Source organism: Phacochoerus africanus, chromosome 5, assembly GCF_016906955.1.
Source record: "Phacochoerus africanus isolate WHEZ1 chromosome 5, ROS_Pafr_v1, whole genome shotgun sequence".
Taxonomy (NCBI): domain Eukaryota; kingdom Metazoa; phylum Chordata; class Mammalia; order Artiodactyla; family Suidae; genus Phacochoerus; species Phacochoerus africanus.
Window position 1 is genome coordinate 47851891 of NC_062548.1, and position 27331 is coordinate 47879221.

Genomic DNA, 27331 nt, shown 5'->3' on the forward strand with positions numbered 1-27331 from the left:
TCGGAGTTCTCGTCATGGCGCAGTGGTTAACGAATCCGACTAGGAACCATGAGGTTGCGGGTTTGGTCCCTGCCCTTGCTCAGTGGGTTAACGATCCGGCGTTGCTGTGGCTGTGGTGTAGGCTGGTAGCTGTAGCTCTGATTAGACCCCTAGCCTGGGAACCTCCATATGCCGCGGGAGCGGCCCAAGAAATAGCAAAAAGACAAAAAAAAAACAAAAAAAACAAAGTCTACCTCTATTTTTACAAAAATCACCACAGAATAAAGAATAAGTATTGCATAAAAATTTCTAAATGGAGAATCTGGATAAACAACTATGTCCCACTTCTAGTTCTGGTGAAACAATTGTTGGCATTCTAAATATGTAAGAAGAAGACTTCAGGAAGCCTCATGCCCCCTTAGAGGTGGCTGGCAAGTCATGAATACCCATCACAGGGAGGAGTGGATACAGAAATAACTGAGGGCAGTAAGCCTGAACAAAAGGGTAGAGGAATTCCCTCGAGGTTCAGCAAGTTAAAGATCTGGTGTTGTCACTGCTGTGGTGCGGGATTGAACCCTGGCCCAGGAACTTCTGCATGCTGTGGGCACAGCCAAACAAACAAACAAAACACATGGTGGTAATACTCCTATCAACACTTAGTAAATATCCAGAGCCCCGAAAGCAGTAAGTGGCGAAAAGAGCCTCTGCACTGAGTCAAATCCTCTAGTGTCTTCCTACTTAATGACTTGTTTGGCTACACACGTTTACCAGTCACCATGGAGGAAATACTGGAGACGTGACTTTAGGGGTCACAGCCACCTCTCATCCGTAGAGTGTGAACCAGGACACCTGCATTATTCCAAGCCTTTACAGAGACTGACTCAACTAATCCTCACAACAACCCTGAGGTAGCTGCTATCATTATCCTCACTTTACAGAAAAGGAAATCAGGGCATGGACTCAAATGTGCACTGTGTACTGCTGTGTTACATGCTTTACACACATCACCATATTTTATCCTCGCGACCCCGTTATGAGGGATGTATTGAGCCTTACAGGGATCACAAATTTTCTTGAAGCTAATGAGAAGAAATGAACGTAAACCCACACTGCTGATCCTAGATCTTGATCACTCTATAATACTGCTTCCTTCTATTTCAGTATACTTTTTTGTGGGGGGGAGCTGTACACACAGCATATGTAAGTTTCCAGGCCAGGGATGGAATCCCAGCCACAGGTGCGACCTATGCCACAGGTGTGGCAATGACGGCTCCTTGACCCACTACCCCACAGTGGGAACTCCTCAGGACACTTTTTAGGGCACCTGGCTATAAGCCAACTGCTCAGAGATGGGCAGTAAAGTAGATAGTGTTATATTCTGCTCAGGTATCTCTTCTGAGGGGACCGCTGGCTGCTTCGAGCTGGCTGCCAAGGGCTCTGCTCTTGTCCCTGCCTAGAAGTGCTGGGGAAGCTCCTTCCTCCCCATAGCGAGTGGCTGGGTGACACCAGAGCACAGAATATCACAGGACAGCCCTGAGGTGCCATTCACTCCCAAGCTCCGTGGAGTCAGGCTGAGGTGGGACCTCAGCTGAAACCACGTCTTTGCTTGGCTTCTTCCACAGCTGCCCCACCCTTGGTACTGAAAGGGTTTCTCCTGAGAGCCCTCCCCTCATAAATCACTCACACCAGAAGCCCTGCCTTGGGCTCTGCTTCTCAGGAGCCCCCTCCTAAGAGACAAACCGCTTTATCAAGCACAGAGCGCAAAGGCTGAATTGCAATCAAAAACTGCTATCTGTTGGGTTTTTTTTTAAAAAAGTATTTTTGTCCTTTAAAGATAATCCCCCATTTTTGCTTAAGTTCTCCAGGATGAAGGCTAAAACCGTTTAGGTAAAAGATGGAAAACACAGGTGTCAGAGGACACTTACTTCACTAAGGAAGCTTTGCGACACAGTTTGTCGGCACCCCGGTAGTAATTCACCAACTGCATCAATCCAGGCTCGTGACCTGTGAAGGAAAGAGGAGGCTCAGAAGGGAAAGGGGACAGGTCAGAAATGACATGGTCAGCACCAGCACAAAGGAGACAGGACAGTATTCAGCACTGTCACTGCTGAGGCTTGGTTGTCGCTGCTGTGGTGGGGATTTGATCCCTAGCCCGGGAACTTGTGGCAATGCTGGATTCTTGATGAGTGAGGCCAGGGATTGAACCCACATCCTCACAGACACTGCGTTGGGTTCTTAACCCACTGAGCCACAACGAGAACTTCCCGGAGTGGATCTTATGATACCAACACTGTAGGTCTGCCAAAGACCACCGTTGCCTTTTTCCTTTTTAGGATGGAAGAGTATTTTCTTTTTCTTTTTTTTACAGCTGCACCTGCAGCATAGGGAAGTTTCAAGGCGAGAGGGGTCTCGAACAGGAGCTTTAGTTGAGGCCTTACACCACAGCCACAGCAATGCCGGATCTGAGCCGCATCTGTGATCTACTTGGCAGATCATGGCAATGCTGGATCCTTTAACCCACTGAATGAGGCCAAGGATCAAACCCACACCCTCACAGACACTATTTCAGGTTCTTAGCCACTGAGCCACAATGGGAACTCCAAGGGAAACTCTTTTCAATAGATCATACTGCATTCCCCCTCCTCATAAAATTGGAGCAGACAGTATAAATAAGAAAAGCCTCAATTTTAAAAATTAGAGTTGGTTATCTAAATTGTGTTAGTTTCAGATGTACACCAAAGTGATTAAGATATATCTATACCTATTTCAGATTCTTTTCCATTATAGGTTATTTCAAGATACTGCATATAATTCCCTGTGCTCTACAGTAAATCCTTGTTGTTTATCTATGTTATATATAGCAGTGTGTACTGTTAGTCCCACATACCTAATTTATCCCTCTCCATCCTCTTCCCCTTTGCTAGCCATAAGTTTGTTTTCTATGTCTGTGAGTCTGTTTCTGTTTTGTTAATGAATTCATTTGTACTATTGTTTGGATTCTACATAAGTGGAACCATAAGTGATAGCATATAATATTTGTCTTTCTCTGCCACACTTACTTCACTCAATATGATAATCTCTATAAAAGCATCAAAGTTTTTTTTTGTTTGTTTTTTTGTTTTGTCTTTTCTAGGACTGCTCCCACAGCATATGGAGGATCCCAGGCTAGGAGTCTAATTGGAGCTGTAGCCGCTGGCCTATGCCAGAGCCACAGCAACGTGGGATCCAAGCCACGTCTGAGACCTACACCACACCATGGCAACACCGGATCCTTAACCCACTGAGCGAGGCCAGGGATCAAACCCGCAACCTCATAGTTCCTAGTGGGATTCGTTAGCCACTACGCCGTGACAGGAACTCCTCAAATTTTTTTTTTTTTTGGTCACACTGTAGCATGTAGAGGTTTCCAGGCCAGGGATTGAACTCTTGCCACATCAGTAACCAAAGCCACAGCAGTGACAACACTGGACTGTTAACCTGCTGAGCCACCAAGGAACTCCAAAAGTCTCCATTTTTGTTTAACATCATAAGAAAATGCATAGAGTTTTCAGCAGCACAAATAAAAGTAGAACCAAACAAAGGGAATTTAAACTGAAGATGCCAAAGGTAAGAATAATTCATCTGAGAATGGCATACAATTAAGTAAAAACTTTCAGGCACTAACTAGCTCTCTTGGTCTCTCTGGGACTGATGGCTGGTTCATACTTGAACTGCCTACCTTCTTATCCCCATGGCACTGGCATTCCTGAACCTTTACAGGCTGGGCCATCTCTTTGGGTTTCACACCGTGTACTTCAAGCAAAAGGTAAATATTTCTAATAGGGAAGGCCAATAACCATCTGGTTGTGGGATGCTGTTTTCTTTCCCATAAAAATTAAATGTTGGAGTTCTCACAGTGGTTCAGCAGGTTAAGAATCCAACTAGTATCCATGAAGATGCAGGTTCAATCTCTGGCCTTGCTCAGTGGGTTAAGGATCTGGCATTGCTGCAAGTTGTGGTGCAGGTCAAAGATGTGGCTCAGGTCCCAAAATGCTGTGGCTGTGTCATTGGCCAGCAACTGCAGCTCCAATTCAACCCCTAGCCTGTGACCTTCCATGTGCTGCAGGTGTGGCCCTAAAGAGAAAAAAAAAAAAAAAAAGTTTACTGAAGCTCCTACTATGGTGCAGTGGGTTAAGAATCTGGCGTTGCCACTGCTGTGGCACAGGTCACAGTTGTGGCTCAGATTCTACCCCCAGCCTGGGAACTTCTGCATGCTACAGGTGCAGCCAAAAAACAAACAAATAAATGTCTACTGATCATCTGCTGACTTCACGGTCACTGTTTAGGATTTGGACCCTCTAGGTTTGGTCTCTTTCTCCCTCACCTGGAACCTCGCAGAAGTGCCAACCACCCCTGCTGCAGCCCCCACAGAGCCATTTTTTGTCAGCTTTTAATTTTAGGATTCCACCTAAGCTCTGACAGCCGGGCACTGCTCAGTTCAAGGAGGAAAGTCAGTCAGGCAGGGAAGCATACAGAACAAGTCAGAAATAAACATTCTCGACTATACTCAGGGTTTCTTCTTTTAGGGAAGGTATTCTTGCTGAGGGCTTCCCAGGGAGACAGTTTCGCAAAAGGGAACTTCCAGGCACATTCTCTGTATTCCAAGACTTCTAGGGGTTGGAATCAGCCCTTCCATGGAGTCCTCATCATACATGGCACACTTGTACAACAATAGAAAGTTGTCGGTGGTCCCTTTCCAAAGAAAAAGTTTCAACAAGCCTAAGTAGAAATACCCTTCATCCCTCAAATCATTACAGTCTTCCCCCCCCCATAAGCCCATCAAGGGCTAGTCAATTCCAAATGGTCTATTTTCAGTCTTTCCCTATTCAACCTCTCCACCCTCTGACCACACCTATTTTCTAAAAACCATACCCTCTCCGGACATAGAACACGGCTCTCTGAGAAGCCCTCCAAGGCAGGGATGACTTTTCCTCTTGACGGATTTGTTGTCTCTGGCAATTTGATCAGGTTCCCACCCCAGGGGAATTTCTGGCAGGGAACATGGCTACCCCTAGTGAGGCTGCAATTCCCCCATGACTGTGCAGTCAGAGGCCGTGAGACTACGTTCAGGTCAATGGGATGTGAGTCTGAAGCGCTGTGCACAACTTCTGGTTTACATCATCTAAAAAGGAGCCGCCGGTCCTCTGCTTCCCCAGCACCTTCCTCCAGAGGAAGATGTAGACGCGGTGGTGCCAGCTTCAACCACGTGAATGAAGGTAACTCCCGCAGAGAGAGTAGGGCTGAGAATCCAGCGTCACCTACCATCTGCATTCAACCCACGATCGTGAGAATGTGTTCTTTGGTGAAGCTAAGAGAAGACACCCTTCCGCCCTTCCCTGGGCTGGGCTCACTGCTGAAGCTCAGGCTTTCAGAATCCAGGTCTCTTCCAAATCCTTTGACACTTTAACTGAGCCTCTGGGTAGCTGAATCCTCAGGGTTTTCAACACACACAAGCTCCCCTCCCGCGCCAACACAGGCAGGGCGGGATCCTTAGTGAAGAAAATGTGCAAGAGGACTCCGGCCAGATTTCAGCAGCCGGCTCTGCGTAGCCGCGCCCCGCCCGGCGATCTGTCCAGCGGACCTGCCGGATTTGGGGACTTTGGGCCTGGGGAATCCGGGAGACGCGAGGCCTGGGCTCCCCGCCCCCGGCTGCAGGGACGGGTCATGGTAAAGAGGCAGCCGCGGCTCCAGGAGCCCGCACCTACATTCCCGCCCCGAATCCGATTTAGGAGATGAGAAGGCACGAAAAACGATGGGCTTAGTCCTTTAAGGGATGCATTTTTTGTCTATCTGCCCGAGAAACGACGGAGGGAAGGTTTCTGACCTTAAAACAAAAGCGCCCGTTCTACCGGGAGGAGCGGGAGGGCGCGAAACGGGGAAGCTCACCCAGTCTCCCGAAGGGCAGTCGGTTCCTTTCTCCCAGCATCAGGTTGAACCTGGGATTGTCCCGCCGTAGCCTCTTCCAGTGGCCGGTGGCGAGCAGCAGCCGAGAGACCTCGGCGTAAACGCTGCTGTTCTCGTCGCGCACCACGAAGGTGTACATGGTGAAGGGCCGCGCGCCGGGGCCACCCCTGCAGCCGCTGCAGGGAACAGCCGGCCAAGCGGCTGCTCAGCTTGGGACCAGCCGGGGCGACTGCGGCGCTCCCGACCCGCCGGCCCCGCCGGCCCCGCCGGCCCCGCCCCACACGCCCCACACGCTCCAGCCGCGCCCCCGCCAGCGGCCTGGGCGCCGGCCCCTCACGCCTCTAAGGTAGCCGGCCGCCGGCGCCCGGGCGCCCGCGAGTCTGCCAGAGCAGCGAGCGCAGCCCCGACGCCGCGCCCACTGTCTGCGCGGCTCCGCCTCCGCCCCGTGATTCCGCGCGGCCGGCTCCAGGGCGGGCGGGTGGGAGGGTGCCTGTGCGCGGGGGGCGCGCCGGGCTCCCTCTCTGAGCGGGCGGCCAGCTGCAGATGGTGCGGGGGCTGGAGGAGGGGGCGCGGCTTTAGCCTCAGCTTCCCGAACAGGCCCCGGAGTGGGACCGGAAGCTGGGGCGGTCCTCCCGAGCCCGGGGTCACGGCCAAGGGGGCGGTGCCAGAGGAAGATCCCTTTTTAGGGCTTGTTCTGGTAGTTTTCAACCTACTCTTTCAAAGGGACGTTTTATGGATGAAAACAGAAAGTTGTAAATCCCCATTCTTTGTCCAAAATGGGCTTCTTTTACTTTCCTGCTTAAGGACCGCAGAGAACCCGAGGCGTAGAAGCGGCTGTTGGTTTCGTTTGGGTCGAATGCTTCCGTAGCCTGCTGAGACCTCCTGGATGGTGCATAGCCAGGGGGTGACTTCAGATTCGCCGATCACACACAGACCCTAGGATCCCTGGACTCCGCCCTTCCGTTTACCGGCGCTGGGCCACTCGCTTTTCGTTCTCCGGACCGATTTCCCCTTCTGAGTTGGCGGAAGGTGGTTCTTTTTTGTTGTTGATGTTTGCCATTTCTAGGGCCGCTTCTGCGGCATATGGAGGTTCTCAGGCTAGGGGTCTAATCGGAGCTGTAGCCACTGGCCTACACCAGAGTCACAGCAACGCAGGATTCGAGCCGCGTCTGCGACCTACACCACAGCTCACGGCAACTCCGGATCCTTAACCCACTGAGCAAGGCCAGGGATTGAACCCGCAACCTCATGGTTCCTAGTCGGATTCATTAGCCACTGCGCCATGACGGGAACTCCGGAAGGAGGTTCTTTAAAGTCCCTTGGTTCTGATCCTACCTGACTTCCTTTTAGGAAACATTTTTGGTGCATTTTGAGGAATAGAGAGAGGACTCTACCAGATTTCCCGCAAACTTCCTACACTTCCTCAAAAATTACCTACATCAGCCATGTGCTTCCGATGTCTTACTCTTTAGAGAAAGAATATCCTGGGACCTTTCCTGTCCTGCTCTCCCTGTGCTCATGGTATCTACTTATATTGTAAAATTGCCCTCCTTTCTTCCATTTTGCCCATAGGCTCCACTGGCCATGGGAAGCTCGCTCAGAGGAGAAATGGGGCAAGACCCAGGAGTGCTGTAATGATGGCGTTCCTTCACACCCGTCCCAGCAATCCGACATCTCTGAGGAATGCGGGTATCTAGTGCCCGGCTTCCTAACCTCCAGAGAATGAATCTGCCGGGAGGCATATAACCTACGCTCTATTTCAAGGTCGCTGCAGAAAAGTTCTGATTGTCCGCAGCTGCAACTTACTCCTTCCTGCATCTTCTCTTGTTAGGTTCCCTCCTTTTCCGGTTTACTATCCCACCTGTCTTGGGGTCACTTTCGCAGTAAACCTCAAATCGTTATACCAGGACTACCTTTTTAGAGAACTCAGGCCAAAACGTTGTGGCTGCTTCTCTTCACAGCCAGTCATCTTGAAAGTGATACCTACTTTCAGCATGCCTGGGTCCTTTCACCCTCCTGCACCACCCACTCTCCCCTACAGGCCTGCTACTCTCTCTGCTGTGAATTTCATTAGGAACTCCTGTAACCTCTGTATTTGCAAATACAGTAGATACTTTTCTCCTTTTTTATCCCCACCCATATTTTGTAGTGAACATCATTTTTGGTATTGTTTTGTCCAGCAGCACCCCTTATCCCCTTTTCTTAATAATAAAACTCATCTTTCCCTTGGAAACCTGTTTTGTGTGATTCTGGTGGCATTGACACTGTCCATTGTTGTTTTGTTTTGCTTTTTAGGGCCACACCGAGCAGCATATGGAGGTTCTCAAGCTAGGAGTTGAATCGGAGCTGTACCTACTGGCCTATGCCACAGCCACAGCAACACCAGATCCAAGCCTCATCTGTGACCTTAACCCACTGAGCGGCGTCAGGGATCAAACCCGAATCCTCATGGATACTAGTCGGGTTCGTTACTGCTGAACCACAACAGGAACTCTACACTATCCATATAGGCACAGGAAAATGAATACTCAGGCTTGGTCCGTTTCCACCCTTTTGCCATTGTGATGGTAAAACACAGGCTAGTGATCCAAATTTGCTGAACTGATTCTCTCTGGGATTTTTCTACCTGAGCTATGGAGAGAGCCTCTCTCTCCTGGAAGACTGTGGGACAGCATGCAGCTTTATTGCTATATTACAGAGGGGAAAACTTGTCTAAGAATTCAGCTTCCTATCCTACTTTGCATCAGGCCTGTATGCAGATTATGAATATGTTCTTGCCACATGATGTAAATGAAGTGATGGGTATTTCTTAAGATTTGGACATGCCTCTTCTTCTCCTAGAGACAGGATACAAAGTCAATAACAATAGTGCCACAAAAAGTTGAAAGAAATTTACCAGAATTTATGCTGGGTCATTAAGCAATCCTCAACACATTTCAAAGGGCTGAAATAATTCTGAGCACTTTCTCTGTCTGCAGTGGAATCAAGCTGTTTGGAAATTAGTAAAACCCTTCCAAATAGCCCATGAGTCAATGAAGAAATCACAATAGCATGAAAAAACTTTTTAACTGAATGGTGACAAAGTTATGGTGTGTCAAAACTGGTAGAACACAATTAAAGCTGTGCTTAAGTGGAAATTTACAGTCTATAGTATATATGTTATAAAAAGAAGAAAAACTGAAAATCAGTGATCTAAGCTTTCATCTCATGAAACTAGAAAAGAATATCAAATCAAACTCAGAGTAAGTGGAAGGAAAGAAAGGACAAGGGAAGAAGCCCAGAGAATAGAAAATAAATATACAATAAAGAAATCAGCTAAGCCAAAAGGCTGCTTGTTTATTATTGAAGTGTAGTTGATTCACAATATTGTATTAGTTTCAGATGTCCACACATATATTTTTTTCAAATTCTTTTCTATTATAGGTTATTACATGATCTTGAATATAGTTCCCTGTGCTGTAAAGTAAATCCTTATTGTTTATCTGAGGTTTTTAATTTTTTACAAGACAATTTAAATTGTTATGCATTCAAGAAAGACAAAGAAAAATGAAAGGAAGCACAAATAACCAATATTAAAACAAAAAAGTAGACATCACTAGAAATCCTGAAGACATGAGAAAGAATAAGAATTATTATTATTTTGCTAGTGAATTTGACAAGAGTCTATGAAATAGCATAAGGATTCTTGACCTCTGCTACATAGGTGCAGAGTGTTAGCTGGGAATGTGCTTACCTCATTCACAACCTCAACCTCTGGCCAGTAGAAATGAGTCCTTGACCCCTCTGACAACTCTTGCCTCTGGGAAACCACTTTCACTGATAAGGATTCTGAGCATCATCCACTGCTCCAGTAGAGTGAGCCTCCTTTAATGGCAAGAGAAAAGTTGCTGGTCCTATGGTCTTCCTTTAGTGGCAGAACTCCATGTTAAAGGGACAGATGGGATCAGTCACAGTCTAGGATTCCATAGATTTCCACAAAGTCCAGCATTTGCTCTAGTATAAACACTTTTCAGATTGTTACATGCCTTTGGTCAGTTTTCCAAGGGCTGAAATGATTGGGGGCAATTCTGTCCATCTTCAGAGCTATTTTTAGGGAAGAGCATTTGACAGTCTCCTGCCTAAAATCACTATCCTTCCCAACATTTTTGTATTTAATTATTTGAATCAAACTCTCTCTGTTTTAAGTACCCAAAGTGGTTTCTGTTTTCCTGATCAGACAATACCCAAACATTATAGTCTTTAGGGACTTATTGCAAATCAAGGAATGGGTGATAATTTGAACAGGAAATAATTCTCAAAGTTTGCACACCATCCATGTGCCCAAATCACTGGTTTCCTCACTGGTAAAGTATAATGAATAATACTTACCTAATTAAATTGTTCTATGAAATAAATGAAGATGATGTACAGAAAACACCGGGACATAGAACACATCTCAAATACATATATAATTCTACTTTCCCTCCAGTTTAAGACCCCATTTCTTTCTTTGTTTCCAAGAAACAGTAGCCTGAATATTTACTCACAAACCAGATTCTTGTGAAAATGCGCACATGGGGAAACTAGAAAGATGTCAAGTTAATTAAACTGCTTAGTGATTCACCATTTGGCTTTCAGATGCCGAATTTCCTTTCAGTTCCCCACAACAAAACTTTGTGAAGACCTGTAGTTGAGTCTTATTTCTATGACTGAATTGAAGAAAACATTTAAATTTTTTCTCAGACTATAATCTGATTCCTATTCTTGTGAATAAGCAGGACTTTCAATACTGCAGAAACAGCAGACCTTCAGTGGCTCCATACATAAATTATGATGTTTCCGTGTTAGCAATACTGCCTGTGACATCAGTAGTAGAGTCAGCTAACAGTTGCTGGGAGATGCCACACTCTTGAACTGTAGTGTAGACATAAATACATTCCTGTTGCTGGTTTTTGAAAAACTGGATGTCAGAACTTCTTTGTAGCACAGTGGGTTCAGGATCTGGTGTTGTCACTGCAGATACTTGGGTTGCTGCTGTGGCATGGGTTCAATCCTTGGCCCAGGAACTTCCACATGCTGTGAGTGCAGCCAAAAAAAGAAACACAGAAAACAAAAACTGGATTTCCTACATTTAGAATGAACCCCATCTTCTGCTCTTTGGCTCAGAGAGTGGAAAGCGTCTTTCCAATAAGGTAAGAAAAAATATCCCTGTTTTCCTCTTTGTTGGTTCTCTAGGGGTGGCTACACTCTCATGACTGCTCGTCAAAGATGGATCAGAGGGTTTTTATAACTCATGCTCTTGGCATAGGTGTTGACTGATCTCTAGGCATGCTCAGAAGCAGGAGTGATCACATTCTCCTTTTTCTTATGTGTTTAACTCTTTCTTATCTGGAATAATTTATAATATGTATTGATGTGTTTCATTAATACAAATGTTTCATTAACAGAGTTCATACTAAAAATATTGTGTAAGTATTCAGTTAAAAAATGAGAACACAAGTTCCACGAAAGTAAAAAAAACAAAAAAACAAAAAACTAAATTCAACAACTTCTTTTCTTCTTTCTTTCTCAGGGCCATGCCTGCAGCATATGGAAGTTCCCAGGCTAGGGGGCTGAATCAGAACTGCAGCTGCCAGCCTACACCACAGCCACAAGCCTAGTGGGATCCAAGCTGCATCTTCAACCTACAATGCAGCTTTCGGAACGCCAGATCCTTAACCCACTGAATGAAGCCAGGGATCAAACCAGATCCTCATGGATACTAGTTGAGCCACAACAGGAACTCCAACAACTTCTTTAATTTTAAAAAATTTTGATAATTGAGAGAGTGGGCCAGGATTCTGTACCTTTCCCTTCCATCTCTGAAAGCACTATGTGTGGATCATCTGCATCCTGGTGCTGCAGAGACACCACCTATCCTGTTTCACCACAGCAGGAACACCCCATCCTTACAATTTTAATCTGTCTCATCATCTTTGCTGCCACAGCTCTCTAATGTGTTTGGAATATAATTTTTACAATTTATCTGACGTTTCTTGATGTTGTAGCAGGGACTTTGACCTGCTGTCATCTATTATATCCTAACTAGAAGGGCAAGCTTGAGTCTTCCTCTTTTCATTTCAGCCATGTCATACTTCTGTCCACAAATGGAGTCTTTCCTCTTGGATGACATTGGCTCCATGATACAGAACAAGGCGATCGAGAGAATCATCTCATCAATGACTGTTCAGCTTTGCCATCTGATCATCTCAATGGAGAGGGAAGATGTGGAGAATGAAGTGTTTGCCTCTTTGGAGAAGATGGCAGAGGAACTGGCTCAAGCCAGTGAAGAGTTTGTGCAAGTTGCCCGAAGGTAATAATTTAAAGAACCCCAGCCCTTTACTCTGAGGAGTTTGCAGAAAAAGAAGAGGGTAACTAGAGACTCATTATAGTCTCCTTAAAAGCTTTTGGGAAGGAGTTCCCATCATGGCTCAGTGGTTAACGAATCCGACTAAGAACTATGAGGTTGTGGGTTCGGTCCCTGGCCTTGCTCAGTGGGTTAAGGATCTGGTGTTGCCATGAGCTGTGGTGTAGGTCGCAGGCGCGGCTCGGATCCCGCGTTGCTGTGGCTCTGGCGTAGGCCAGCGGCTACAGCTCCGATTGGACCCCTAGCCTGGGAACTTCCATATGCCGCGGGAGTGGCCCAAGAAATGGCAAAAAGACAAAAAGAAAAAAAAAAAAAGAAAGGAAGAAAAAAAAAAGCTTTTGGGAAGAAGTCAGATGTTTACAAATTGATAAAACATAAAGCAAACCTACTTAATATGTTATTATTTATTAGTTGGAATATAATGTAAATATGCAAACATTTCAGAATTAGCTGATGGAGTTTTCCGCTAAAAAGAAATTGTATGTCCCATCAAAAGATTGCTAGACTCATTCTTATTTCACAGATTTTTTTTTTTATTATAGAGAGAAGAATCTTCAGGGTTGTCTAAATATAATTTTCATGTCTATCACTCAAGGCATTGGGCCTGATTCTTTATTAGTAAACCAGCATGTCAATGAATTCCAGATTAAATTCCAGTTTTAGTGTTAATATCAAAGGGCCTAGTTGTAACAGCAAAACCAAATCCTATAAATGAAAGTCGAATACTACAACAAAAGTTTTATATTTTTATAGCCCCAAACTTAATTATATGCTAGAACTAGATTTCCTGTGTTTGAATCCCATCCCCACCACTTACTAGTTGTTTGGCTATGGTTACGTTCTTGAAACTTCTCCATGCCTCCGCTGTGAAGGTAGAGACAATAACCAAATCTCATGGGCCTGTCATCCGGACATGAGAAATAATACACACAATCACTGAGCATAGTACCTGGCACATGGTAGCCAGTAAGTGATTGCTTCAGAGAGTATCTTTAAAATAGAAAGAGGTCTTATAAATATTCCTCTCTTTCATCCAATATGTATTTATTTTATTTTATTTTAATTTTTGTCTTTTTAGGGCTGCACCCACAGCATAAGGAGATTCCCAGTCTAGAGGTCAAATTGGAGCTACAGCTGCCTGCCTACATATGCCACAAACACAACAACGCCAGATCTGAGCGGCATTTGTGACCTACACCACAGCTCATGGCAATGCCAGATCCTTAACCCACTGAGGCCAGGGATGGAACCTGCATCCTCATGGATGCTAGTCAGATTCGTTTCTGCTGAGCCATGACAGGAACTCCCAATATATATTTTTTGGCCACCTATTAAAGTGTTAGGCACCATTCTAAATGCTGAAATACAGCATGAATAAGATGTTCACAGTCCTTGCTCTCATGAGCAGTGGAGCCAATAGAAAAGAAAACGTATAACTATATCAATAAGGAAAAGCCAAATGCCTAAATAGAAAAGTAGGGAAGTACAGATTATTTCACCAAAGGAGAAATAAAAATGAATTTAAAAATCTGAAATATATATCCAATCTTACTAATACTCAATAATTCTTTTAACAAACATTTAGCAAACAAAGAAATGCACATTAAAATGGTAAGATTCTATTTTTCTGGCCCAACACATCAGCAGAGATTAAAGAATAATAACACTCAATGTTGGCAGAAATGGGTCATCTCATATATTCATGATCAAAATGGAAATTGGTGTTTTAGAGGGTAATTTGATAATATAGATTCAAGACTTTAGGAAGAATGTACCTACCTGTTGACTCATTAATTAATTCCAATCTCAGTAGTTTATCCTAAGGAGAAACTCATAAACATGAACCACAATGTATTTACAAGGACATTGGGGGGAGGCTGTTTTTGTCTTTGTTTTTGGTTGCACCCACAGCATGGGGAAGTTCCTCAGGCTAGGGACTAAACCTGAGTTATAGTAGAGATAACGCTGAATCCTTAACCACTAGGCTACCAGGGAACTCGTACAAGGACATTTTGGTGTCACAATTTAAAATTGTGAAAAAGTAGAACAAAGCTAAATGACCTAGTTTAGTAAACCACTATATAACGTTATCCTGAACCATTGAATACAAAATAAATGTTTAAATGTTGATGAACACTTTTTTTTCTTTTTAGGGCCACACCCCTGGCAAATGGAAGTTCCCAGGCTATGGGTCGAATCGGAGCTACAGTTGCTGGCCTACACCACAGCCACAGAAATGCCAGATCCGAGCTGCGTGTGCCACCTACACTGCAGCTCATGGCAACACGGGATCCTTAACCTACTGAGCAAGGCCAGGGATTGAACCCTCATCCTTGTGGTTATTAGTAGGGTTCATTACCACTGAGCCACAAAGGGAACTCCAATGAACACTTATTAATTAAGAGAAATACTCATGGTATTGCTTTACATGGGGAAGTGGGCTATTAAACAAAATTTTTAAGCTAATATAGAGCTAGAATTAATATAGATAGAGAATGAATCTATCATAATCATAATATTAACTGTTCCAGGCAAGAGCCATCAGTGGATGCTAAAAATTAGTGGACAAAATCTAATGAGGAGCAGGATATTTATACTGTCTCTAAGCATCTTTCTGCAGAGTATTTATTATTTACAAAGGGGAAATGGTAGTTTTGCAGGAGAAGCCTGGCAGATATCACTTTACCTAAGTAATCAAAGTTGACATTACCATTACTGGGACAAAAACAACATCACATGCCCACTGATGTGACTCACTGGGAATGACACAGCACCACTTCTGCGGAATCAATTCCCAAGAGGCAGAACCAGAATCTATTAATAAAATATCAGACAAACCCAGATTCAGAGACCTTCTACAAATAACTGGCTTGTACTCTCCATACAATTTCAAGGGTCAAAACAGAAGGTCTCAGGAACTGTTCCAGATTAAAGGAGACTGAGGGAGGAGTTCCCTTCGTGGTGCAGCAGAAATGAGTCCAACTAGGAACTATGAGGTTGCAGGTTCAATCCCTGGCCTCACTCAGTGGGTTAAGGATCTGGCGTTGCCGTGAGCTGTGGGGTAGGCTGCAGACTCGGCTCGGATCTGGCATTGCTGTGGCTGTGGGGTAGGCCGGCAGCTATGGCTCAGATTAGACCCCTAGCTTGGGAACCTCCATGTGCCATGAGTGTGGCCCTAGAAAGACAAAAAAAAAAAAAAAAAAAAGAGAGAGAGAGAGAGAAAGAAAAAGAAAAAGGAGACTGAGGGGAATGTTTATGGGTTTTTCATTGCTGCTGTAGCAAGTTATTACACACTTAGGGACCTAAAATAACACAAATTTAGTACCTCCCAGTTTGGAAGTTTAGAAATTGGCGGGCTTGGTGGGTTCTTCTGTTTGGGGTCTCAGAGGCCAAAAGTCAGGTGTCCATGGACCAGGTTCTTCTATAGAGGCTCTGGGATGAATTCCTTTCCAGGTTCATTCAGGCGGTTCTGGGACTAAGGAACCTGTTTCCTTGCTGGCTCAGCCAGAGGCTGACTTTCCTCTTCAAGGCTGCCTGGATTTCTGCAGCCCCTCCACCAATGGCAAGCCAAGTTTTTCTCATGCTCCAAACCTCTTTGACTTCCCCTTCTTCCTTCCTTTTCTGCTTTTAAGCGCTCATACAGCAACACTGTTCCACCTGTGTAGTCCAGGATAATCTCCCTAATTTAAGGTCACCTGTCTATTAAGATTCACTCTCAAGAGTCCTTATCCACCTATAAGATTTGAGAGTAAATTTTTTTTTGGGGGGGGTGCCAGGCCTATGGCATGTGGAAGTTCTCCAGCCAGGGATCAAACCTGAGCCACAGCAGTAACCCAAGTCACAGCAGTGACAATGCTAGATCCTTAACCCACTGAGCCACCAGGGAGCTCCTTAAGGTCACCTTAATTGCATATCTGAAGAGTCCCATTACAGCAGTACCAGATCAATATTTGACTGACTTATCAGGGAATGGGAATTGTGGGGTCTTTAGAACTGCTTACCATGGAACTTGGCAATTAAATTTCATACATGTCCTCAGACTGGGGACAATTTGCAAAATTGGAATAGGGATTTTGGATTAGATAATGGCCTTATATCAATGCTTAATGTTCTGATCTTGATCATTGTTTTGTGAAAGTGAATATCCTTGTTCCTAGGGAATGTCCTTGTTCCTAAAGAATCCACACTGAGTCATTTTAGGGTAAAGAAGCATCATTTCTGGAACTTTCTATACATTCCCCCCACACACACACACACAAAGAGAAAGAAGGATAAAGCAAATGTGGCAGAATGAGAGTAGTTGGTAAATCTCATTGAAGGATGTATTGGACTCTGTTCTATTATTTCTGCAAAAATTTTTGAAAGTTTGAAATTGTAGAGTTATAGAAACATTGTTGAGAAAATATTGGTGCTCAAAAGTGAATTAGAAGCAGAGGAGTCAAAGCTATATATGAGTCCTCAAAAAACTAAAAACAGAATTACCATATGATACAGTGATTCCACTTCTGGTTCTATGATAAAATGAATTGAGGAAGTTCCCACCGTGGCTCAGCAGAAACAAATATGACTAGTAGATTTGACTCCTAGCCTGGGAACTTTCATATGCTGCAGGTGGTGCCCTAAAAAGTAAAAAAAAAAAAAAGGAATTGAGGAGTTCCCTGGTGGCCTAATGGTTAAGGATCTGGCATTGTCACTGCTGTGGCTTGGGTCACTGCTTTGTGGCATGGGTTCAATCCCTGGCTCCAGGAACTTATGTATGCCATGGGTGCAGCCAAAAAAATAAAGTAAAATAAAAAGAGTTGAAAGCAAGAACTCTAACAGATATTTGTATACCGTGTTCACAGCAGGATCATTTTCAATAGCCAAAAGGTAGAGGCAACCCAAGTGTCCATTGACAGATGAATAAATAAACAGGTGTGGTGTACACATACAGCAGAAAATTAGTCTTAAGAAGGAAGGAGGAGTTCTTACAGTGGCACAGCAGAAGCGAATCCGACTAGGAACTGCAAGGTTGCAGATTCAATCCCCAGCCTCACTCAGTGGGTTAAGGATCTGACATTGCCGTGTGCTGTGGCTCAGATCTGGTGTTGCTGTGGCTGTGGTGTAGGCTGGCAGCTACAGCTCTGATTTGACCCTTAGCCTGGGAACCTCCATATGCCACAGGTGTGACCCTAAAAAGACAAAAAAAAAAAAAAAGAAGGAGGGAAACTCTGACACAACCTACAACATGGATGGACCTTGAGGACTCAGTGTTAAGTGGAAATAAGCCAGACACTAAAAGACAAATACTGTGTGATTCCACTTATATGAGGTACCTACACTAGCCAAATTCATAGAGGATAGAAAGTAGAATGGTTGCCAGCGGTGGTAGCGTGGGTGGCGTGAGGAGAGGGGGAGATGGGAAGCCATTGTTTAATGGATATAGAATTTCAATTTGAGATGATGAAAAACGTTGTGGACATGGAGGGTAGTGATAACTGCACAACAATATGAAGGTATTTAATGCTACTACAGTGTGCACTTAAAAATGGCTACAGCAGGGAGTGCCCCAGTGGCTAGCAGTTAAGGACTTGGCATTGTCATCACTGTAGATCTGGTTTGATCCCTGTCCTGGGAACTTCCACTTGCTGAGGGCACAGGCGAAAAAAAAATTGGGTATGATAGTAAATTTTATGTTGTGTATATTTTAACACACACACACACACACAAGATATGGAGCCAGAGGAGTTGTACATGGTGTAACCCCAATTATGTGAAAAGAAAAAAACTTGCCAAATATTTACAATAATCTACTTAGGAGTCTAAGAATAGAGTGATTTTATACTAATTTAATACTCTCTTACAGTCTAAGTTTTTTAAAGCAATGCTTTTTGTAATCACACAAAAAGGGCACACTACAGAGTTCCCTTCGCGGCTCAACAGTTAACAAACCCGACTAGCATCCATGAGGACGCAGGTTCCACCCCTGGCCTCACTCAATGGGCTAAGGATCCGGCGTTGCTGTGGCTGTGGTGTAGGCTGGCAGCTGCAGCTCCAATTTGACCCCTGGCCTGGGAACCTCCATATGCTGTGAGTGTGGCCATAAAAAGAAAAAGAAAAAAAAAAGGCACACTAAACTTTGAGAGAGGTGAAATGTCCTTTGGTCTGCTTCATTATAAATGCCTTTGCTTTCTGTTCCGGGCAAGTAAATTATTTATAAAGAGAATTATCGGTGCTCAAGCCCATGGGAATGGCCCAGCTCATCAATCAGGGCAACAATGCAAAATAATTCATATTCTGACCTGGGTTTGGTTCCATCGGCCTTCAGGGCATCTCCTACAGCACTTCTCAGGAAAGGGCAGATGGAGGCAGTCAGTACAAAGCATGCTAAGTGTTTGGCTGGCAAGTTCCAGGGTTTTCTCTGCTGGGTAAGCTCTCAGGAGGCTGGAAGGAACCTGTCACATCAGCCGACCAATGTTGGCAGCAGGACAGGGCTTCAGGGAAGACCCTGCAAGAGGAGACCAACACAAGTATATGTTTCCTTTTGCTTCGAAATGTATCATGTGATGAACATTTAGAAACTATGAATGAGATGAGGACAAAAAGAATTAAGCATAAGTCTACAGCTCAGAGATAACCACTGTGAACATTTGGTACATATTGATTCCAGATATTTTCATTTTCCCTCTCTCCCTCCCATTCTCTTTTCCCATCCTTTCTTCTTTCTCATCTGTCGCTTTTTACTCAAAATTCATATAAAGCGTATCTATCCAGTATAAACACACACACGCATATGTATCAGTACTGATATATACATATACTGATATATATTATGTCTCTGTGTGTGTGTGTGTGTGTGTGTGTGTGTGTGTGTGTGTGTGTGTGTGTGTGCGTGTACTGGTTGGTAAACAGGGAAGGGCCCCTTGGGTTGCATATCCCCAGAAAGTGCATTTTGCTTCAGCATTTAAGTGAACAGTACTTTGGGGGCTGTGCCTTCCACAGTCACAATGAGCGTCAGAGCAGCAGCAGCTCTAGGAAAGATGCTGGTTTAACACGTCTTCTCTCCCCTCCACTTCCAGCTTCAGTCCCTCCTGGACCACACAGTTGGAGACTTTCTGATTTCTAGTGTAATTACACTGTGGTCCAATATACAGTTTTGCTTTCTGATTTCTAGTGTAATTACACTGTGGTCCAATATACAGTTTTGCTTCCATTATGCAGTTATGCATTTTAAAGATATTATTTTAATATCATACATTATGCCTGAATTAGTTCATTACAACATTTGACTTTTTAGACTCTGATATGAATTAGTATTGATTTTTTTTACAAAGGTGTAAAGGCAAATCGGTGAAGGATGGTTAGTCTTTCAACAAATAGTCCTGGAATAACTGGATATTTATATACCAAAAAATGAACTTTGACATATACTTTATATCATACACAAAAATTAACTCAAAATGTATCACAGACCCAAATATAAATCCTAAATCTATAAAAGTTCCATAAGGAAACATAGGGAAAAAATCTTTGAGGTAGTGGGTTAAAAACAGATTCCTTATGGAGTTCCCTGGTGGCTCAGTGAGTTGAGGATCTAGGGTTTTCACTGCTGTGGCTCAGGTTGCTGCTGTGCCATGGGTTTGATCCCTGGTCCAGGAACTTCCACTTGCTATGAGTGCAGCCAAAAAAAAAAAAAAAAAGATTTCATAGACACAATGTCAAAAGCATGGTTCATTAAAGAACATTTTAGATTTTTTGAAAAAACAAAAATCTTCTGCCCTTCAAAATACACTATGAAGAGAATGAAAAGAAACTGCAGCCTGATAAAATATTTATAAAGCATCTAATCTAACAAAGAACTTGTATCAAAAATATGTACAGCACCAACAAATATCAATGAGAAACAAACAACCTAATAAAAATGGTCAAAAGATTTGAACCACAAGGGCTTAATCTCTAGAATATATAAGCAACTTATACCACCCAACAGCAAAAAAGCCAATCAATCAATGGAAAAATGGGCAAAAGACCTGAATAGACTGTTCTCCAAAGAAGATATACAGATGGCCAACAAACACATGAAAAAATGCTCAACATCACTGGTTATAAGAGAAATGCAAATCAAAACTACCATGAGATATCACCTCACACCAGTCAGAATGGCCATCATTAATAAATCCACAAATAACAAGTGCTGGAGGGGGTGTGGAGAAAAGGGAACCCTACTGCACTGTTGGTGGGAATGTAAACTGGTACAGCCACTATGGAGAACAGTTTGGAGATACCTTAGAAATCTATACATAGAACTTCCATATGACCCCGCAATCCCACTCTTGGGCATCTATCCGGACAAAACTCTACTTAAAAGAGACACATGCACCTGCATGTTCATTGCAGCACTATTCACAATAGCCAGGACATGGAAACAACCCAAATGTCCATCAACAGATGGTTGGATTCGGAAGAGGTGGTATATATACACAATGGAATACTACTCAGCCATAAAAAAGAATGACATAATGCCATTTGCAGCAACATGGATGGAACTAGAGACTCTCATCCTGAGTGAAATGAGCCAGAAAGACAAAGACAAACTCCATATGATATCACTTATAACTGGAATCTAATATCCAGCACAAATGAACATCTCCTCAGAAAAGAAAATCATGGACTTGGAGAAAAGACTTGTGGCTGCCTGATGGGAGGGGGAGGGAGTGGGAGGGATCGGGAGCTTGGGCTTATCAGACACAACTTAAAATAGATATACAAGGAGATCCTGCTGAATAGCATTGAGAACTTTGTCTAGATACTCATGTTGCAACAGAACAAAGAGTGGGGGAAAAAATGTAATTGTAATGTATACATGTAAGGATAACCTGACCCCCTTGCTGTACAGTGGGAAAATAAAAAAATTAAAAAAAAAAGGTTTGGACCGATACCTTACTAAAAAAATTATGCAAATGGTAAGTAAGCATTTGAAAAAATTCTCATGAAAATAGAATATTATTAGCCACTAGGGAAATGCAAATGAAAATATGAAGGTATAACTACAAGATAGTTTATTGCAATGACAAAATTTTAAGAGACTCTACCAAGTGTTGCTGAGGATGTGGAGGAACTGGAACCCTCACACTGCCATGAGAATGCAACATAGTACAGCTTCCTTGGAAAACATTTTGGCAGTTTCTTTAAAAGTGAAACATAAGCCTACTACCCCTAGGTGTCCAAGAGAAATGACAGCATATGTGCACATGAAGCCTTGTACACCAATACTCACAGAGGCTTTATTGGCAAGAACCAAAGCTGAAAACCACCTAAATGTCCAGCAGTTGACAAATGAATAAACAAACTGTGGTAGAGGCATACAGTGTAATACTACTCAGCTTAGAAGGGATGAATTTCAGCAAAAATGATGTTGCATGAGGAGTTCCTGATTGGCAGTGTCTTGGGACTGCTGGGATGGGCATTGGATCCTCAGCCCAGCAGAGGAGGTTGAGGACCTAGCATTGCTGCAGCTGTGGCTTAGGTCCAGACTATGGATCAGATTTGATCCCTGGCTTGGGAAATCTATATGCTGCAGGGTGGCCAAAACTGAAGAAAAGAAGAAGAAAAAGAATTATGCTGCATGAAAGAAGTCAGACAAAGAAAAGAGCAAATTTTTCATTTACACAGAACTCTAGACAATGCAAGCTGATCTATAGTGACAGAAAGCAGATCTCTGTCGGGGTGGGTGGGATAGGGGCCCAGGCTGTAATGGGATGGTGTTAGGAAGCTCTTGGAGGTGATGGATAGGTGTTCACTATCTAATGGCGATGCTTTGATAGGTGAATATATGTGTCAAACTTATTAAAATGTATACTTAGAGTTTCTGCTGTGGCACAAAAGGATCTGCGGTGTCTTGGGAGCGCTGGGACAAAGGGTCTATCCCCATTAACCCACACACCCCGCATCCCCCCTCACTGGAACAGTGGGTTAAGGATCTGGCCTGGGAACTCCATATGCCTCAGGGTGGCCAAAAAAGAAAAAATGAATATACTTAAATATATGCATGTACTTCTACTTCGAGAAAGCAGCTAAAAAATAATATGGAGTTCAGATATACAGTCCACCTAGTTTTCCCTGGAGTCAATAACTTAAGTATCCAGAGTGCAAATTTCAACATCAGGAAATTAACATGGGTACAATACTACAAGCTATACAATAGACCTCATTCCAGTGTCACCGGTTTTCCTCCTAATGTTGTTTTTCTGTTCCAGGATCTAATCCAGGATTCCACATTGTATTTAACTGTCTCTCCTTAAGCTTTTCCAATCTGTGACAGTTCCTCGTTCTTTCTTTGCCTTCCATTACTTTGACACTGTGATAAGACCTGGTCAGTTATTTTGCAGAATGTCTATCAATTTGGGTATGTCAGATTTGTCATGATTAGATTGAGATTACACAATTTTTGGCAAGGGTAGCACAGAAGTGATGTGTCCCTTTTCGTGCATTCTATCATGATGTTGACATGTTTTATTAATAGTTTTTGTTGTGGTGGTGGGGGACTTTTGTTTTTTGTTTCTTTTTGCTTTTTGCTTTTTAGGGCCACACCTGCGACATATGGAAGTTCCCAGGCTCCCAGGCTAGGGGTTGAATCAGAGCTGTAGCTCTAGGGGTTGAATCCAAGCTGTAGCTGAGGGCCTGTGCCACAGCCACAGCAACTCGGGATCCAAGCCATGTCTGCGAGCTACACCACAGCTCATGGCAACACTGGATCCTTAACCCTCTGATCGAGGCCAGGGATCAAACCTGCATCCTCTTGGCTCCCAATCAGATTCATTTCCACTGAGCCATAAAGGGAACTCCGTGATTTTAAACTTTTATCATTTGCTTGAGGTGCTGCCTGATGGATTTCCCCACTATTTTCCCTTTTGTAATTGATAAGTGTCTTGGAGGTAACTTCTCTATTTGTTGTGTTTCTCTCCAGACTTTCATGCAACCATCCTTTAGCTTATCTTGCCTGCAATTGTTAATGATGTTTGCCTAATAATGTTTTTTATTTCCCTCATTTCTTCTCCGTATATGAACTGGAGTTTTTCTGTATAAAAATATTATTCTTTCTCCCTCATTTGTTTATTCAATTATATTTATTTATTCGATGATTTATTTTTTTATTCTTTATTTTGTCTTTTTGCCATTTCTAGGGCCGCTTCTGCAGCATATGGAGGTTCCCAGCAAGGGGTCTAATCGGAGCCATAGCCGCCGGCCTACACCAGAGCCACAGCAACGTGGGATCCGAGCCACGTCTGCAACCCACACCACAGCTCATGGCAACGCCGGATCCTTAACCCACTGAGCAAGGCCAGGGACCGAACCTGCAAACTCATGGTTCCTAGTCGGATTTGTTAACCACTGAGGCATGACGAGAACTCCTATTTAATGATTTATACTGGATATTTATTTCATTCTATGGCTTACAATCCAATACTGTCATTATTTTTTTTTACTGATTTATTTATTCCAATTGTGGTCATTGGGGCCTCCTTCCAGTTGGCTCCTGTGTCTTTTGACATGTATCGATTTTTTAAATTTTTAATTTTTTTTGTCTTTTTTTAGGGCCACACCCACAGCATATGGAGGTTCCCAGGCTAGGGGTCTAATCAGAGTTGTAGCCGCTGGCCTACACCACAGCCACAGCAATGCCAGATCTGAGCCGCATCTGCAACCTAGTCCACAGCTCACGGCAACGCCGGATCCTTAACCCACTGAGCAAGGCCAGGGATCAAACCCAAAACCTCATGGCTCCTAGTTGGATTCATTTCCACTGTGCCACGATGGGAACTCCTCTTTTTTGTCTCTATTATTTTAAAGCACCCATTTATTTTTCAGGCTTATCTTTCCAGCCTGAGCCCTGGAATTATTCTTCCTCAGGCACTGCATGTAGGAGTTCTTGGCTGGGGAATGAAACTGTGCCATAGCAGTGACCCAAGCCACTGCAGGAACAAAGCTGATCCTTAACCTGCTGAGCCACCAGAGAACTTCAATAGGTCTCTAGTACCTTAAAATATCTGGGCTTTAAAAAAAAAATGTTTTCCATCTTTTATAAGTGCTCTTGCTGGGAAGCTTGGTCTCATACTCTCATGGCTTGAAGCAAAAGTTTGAGAATATTTACTATTATGACTCTAATTAGTGATCTGAAAAGTCAAATTATCAAGATAATTCAAACCAGAGAGTAAAAGCAGAAAGATACAGTAACCATGCATGAAAAACACAGTAGAACTGGAGAACAGGAGACCCAATCTGCAAACAATGGGGCCTCTAGAAAGAGAAACAAGAAGAGATTGAGAGGCAATAATTAAGCAAGTAATAGGAGAAAATTTCTCTGAGCCAGTTAATGACCCAAATCTGTCTGGAAAAACTGCTCCCTGGTTTCTGGGTGAGATTGCAGAGGAAAATATATATAAAGCATATGTTAGCATGCTTTCAGCCAAAAGAAAAACAAATCACTTATAGAGGAAGATCAATTAGACCAGTATCAGATAGACTGGCTTCAAATTTCTCATCCGTAATTCTGGAGGCCAGAAGCTGCTGGAATCAAGTCTTCAGGCCGCTAAGATAAGAGCCCTGCTGTTAAGAATGCTCCAACCAGGAGTTCCTGTCATGGATCAGTGGTAACAAATCTGATTAGCATCCATGAGGATGCAGGTTTGATCCCTGGCCTCATTCAGTGGGTTAAGGATCTGGCATTGCTGTGGTGTAGGTCAAAGACATGGCTTGGATCTGGCATTGCTGTGGCTGTGGTGTAGGCCAGCAGCTACAGCTTCGATTCAGCCCCTTACCTGGGAACTTCCACATGCCATGGGTGAGGCCCTAGAAAAGCAAAAAAAAAAAAAGAATGCTCCATCCAGACAGCTTATCATTAACCTGATACAGGAAGCATGAATTCAGATGAGCAAGTATTTAGTCACTATATCACCTTGTACCTCAAACTCAAGAAATCAAGAAAGGCAGAAAAAATATTGACAAAATAGCTCTAACCCACAAACAGAAACCAAAGACCTCAAGATAAGGGAAGAACAGATCTTTTTAAAGGATAATAGTACCGCATCTTGGAATGATTAAGAATCAAAATGCTTTTTTTTCTTTTGCAGGCCACTCTGCAGCATATGGAGTTCCCATGCCACAGCTGCAGCAATATCTTGTCCTTAACCCACTGTGCCAGGCTAGGTTCAAACCCAAGTACCATTGCTCCAGAGATGTCCCCAACCCCGTTGCACCACAATGGGAACTCCAAGAGTCAAAATTCTTGAAAAAAAAGATGTGATACTAAGGAAATTCTAATTGTAGCTTTGAATTCAAAATATTAAACTATCTGAGCCAAATCTTTTGTGTGTGTTTTTAGGGCCATACCTGTGGCATATGGAGGTTCCCAGGCTAGGGTTTGAATAAGAGCTGTAGCCAGAGCCACAGCAACGCAGGATCCAAGACAAGTATGCAACCTACACCACAGCTCATGGCAACGCTGGATCCTTTAAACCACGGAGCAAGGCCGGGGATTGAACATGCATCTTCAGGGATATTAGTCAGACTCAGATGAGCAAGGATTTAGTGACTATATCACCTTGTACCCCAACTCAAGAAATCAAGAAAGGCAGGAAAAATATTGACAAAACAGCTCTAACCCACAAACAGAAACCAAAGACCGCTGAGCCATGATGGGCACTCCACTGAGTTTCCACTGAGCCACGACGGGAACGCCTCTCAGCCAAATATAAAAGTGGGAATGGGAGTGAGGGGAGAAAGGGGACTGGAGATTGTTCCAAAGGTCTCAGGGAAGAGGGCAGAGGGTTGGGAAGGTTAGCAGGTCATCACAAGATTTATTTGTAGAGTTTCCCTAATGGCCTAGCAGTTAAGGATCCGGCCTTGTCACTGCCATGGCGAGGAATCCATCCTTGGCCGGGGAACTACCCCATACCATGGGCACTGCCTGAAAAAGAGATTTATGTGGGCAGGTTGTTAGCGGGGTTTCTACTTTGTGTAAAGTATCTGGTACTCAAGGTCATATATTCAGACACAACTCTTTAACTGTCTTAACACTGGACTCCGCAACTTCATGTGTACAACTCTGACCCTTGACTGCTTTGTTTCTCTCCCATGAAAAAACCCAGCAAGTTAGGAAGCGGGTGAGGGCCCCAGCTCTGCAACTAAACTGCTGCCAGGACACGGCACAGTCAGATTTATGGGCTGAACGGCCTGAGTGCCAAATTTATAGGCCGAGCAGCTGATGTGCAAATTCTCCACAAGGAGCCAAGAGCAAAATAAGGGAGGATAACAGCTGTCACACATTCTCCCCAGTCTTCTTTTCCCCTGTGTTTTGGAATTTTGCGCCTGCTTGGTGTGATTCTACGCCCTAGGGACTTAGGATATTTCGCATGAGAGTAGCTGGATTGTTGGGGCAGGAAGGGACAAGGAGCACTGAAATTGGCTACCACTAGGTAAGGGACCAAAAGCGGACAAGAGCTTCTGTAAGATCATTCAAGTTGGCCCTCCTGTGTCTTCTTAGCCTGCAAGTCCAAAGGCACAGACCTCAGCCTCATCTGCAAAGAATAACCTTTATGAGAACAGGCTGGAGGGGGTAGGGCTTTTCTTGCTTTGTTTTGTGTGCTTAAGGATTATTACTGAAAAAGAAATGCTTGCAATCACATGAACAAAACAGTTGCTGTGGACATCTGTGTTCATGGAAACTGATTTTTGTGACACAAAACCTCTCCTCTTGAGAACATGGATTGAACTGAAATTCTAGATAGTCCTTCCTTACAAGAAGGGGCTTATTGGATTCTGTAGTAATTATACATGCTCATTGCAGAGAAAATGAGAACAATTCAAAAAGGAACAAAGCATATTTTAAAATGTCAAGATAGAGAAGCTCCCTTAGTGGCTTAGCGGTAATGTACCGGACTAGTATCCATGAGTATCAATTCCTGGCCCTACTCAGTGGGTTAAGGATCTAGGGTTGCTGGGAGCTGCAGTGTAGGTCACAGATGAGGCTCGGATCTGGGGTTGCTG

The 27331-nt window shown here is 43.8% G+C and overlaps 1 protein-coding gene across 3 annotated transcripts in view; it reads right to left on the reverse strand.

Moving 5' to 3' along the window:
* TTL (tubulin tyrosine ligase) overlaps window positions 1–6275 on the reverse strand; it is a 44913-nt gene extending 38638 nt beyond the window's left edge. For 2 of the 3 annotated variants that reach the window (XR_007135037.1, XM_047781182.1), the window contains exons 1-2: window positions 5905–6179; window positions 1905–1983 (exon numbers count right to left, since the gene is read on the reverse strand). Coding sequence is in view for 2 of the 3 variants with exons in the window: in XM_047781182.1 (XP_047637138.1) it covers window positions 1905–1983; window positions 5905–6061 (236 nt within the window). In the remaining variant the exon portion in view is untranslated. Of the gene's footprint in view, window positions 1–1904; window positions 1984–5904 lie in introns of all 3 variants that reach the window. The other variant, XM_047781181.1, reaches the window with a different exon arrangement.
* Window positions 6276–27331: the final 21056 nt, after the last annotated feature.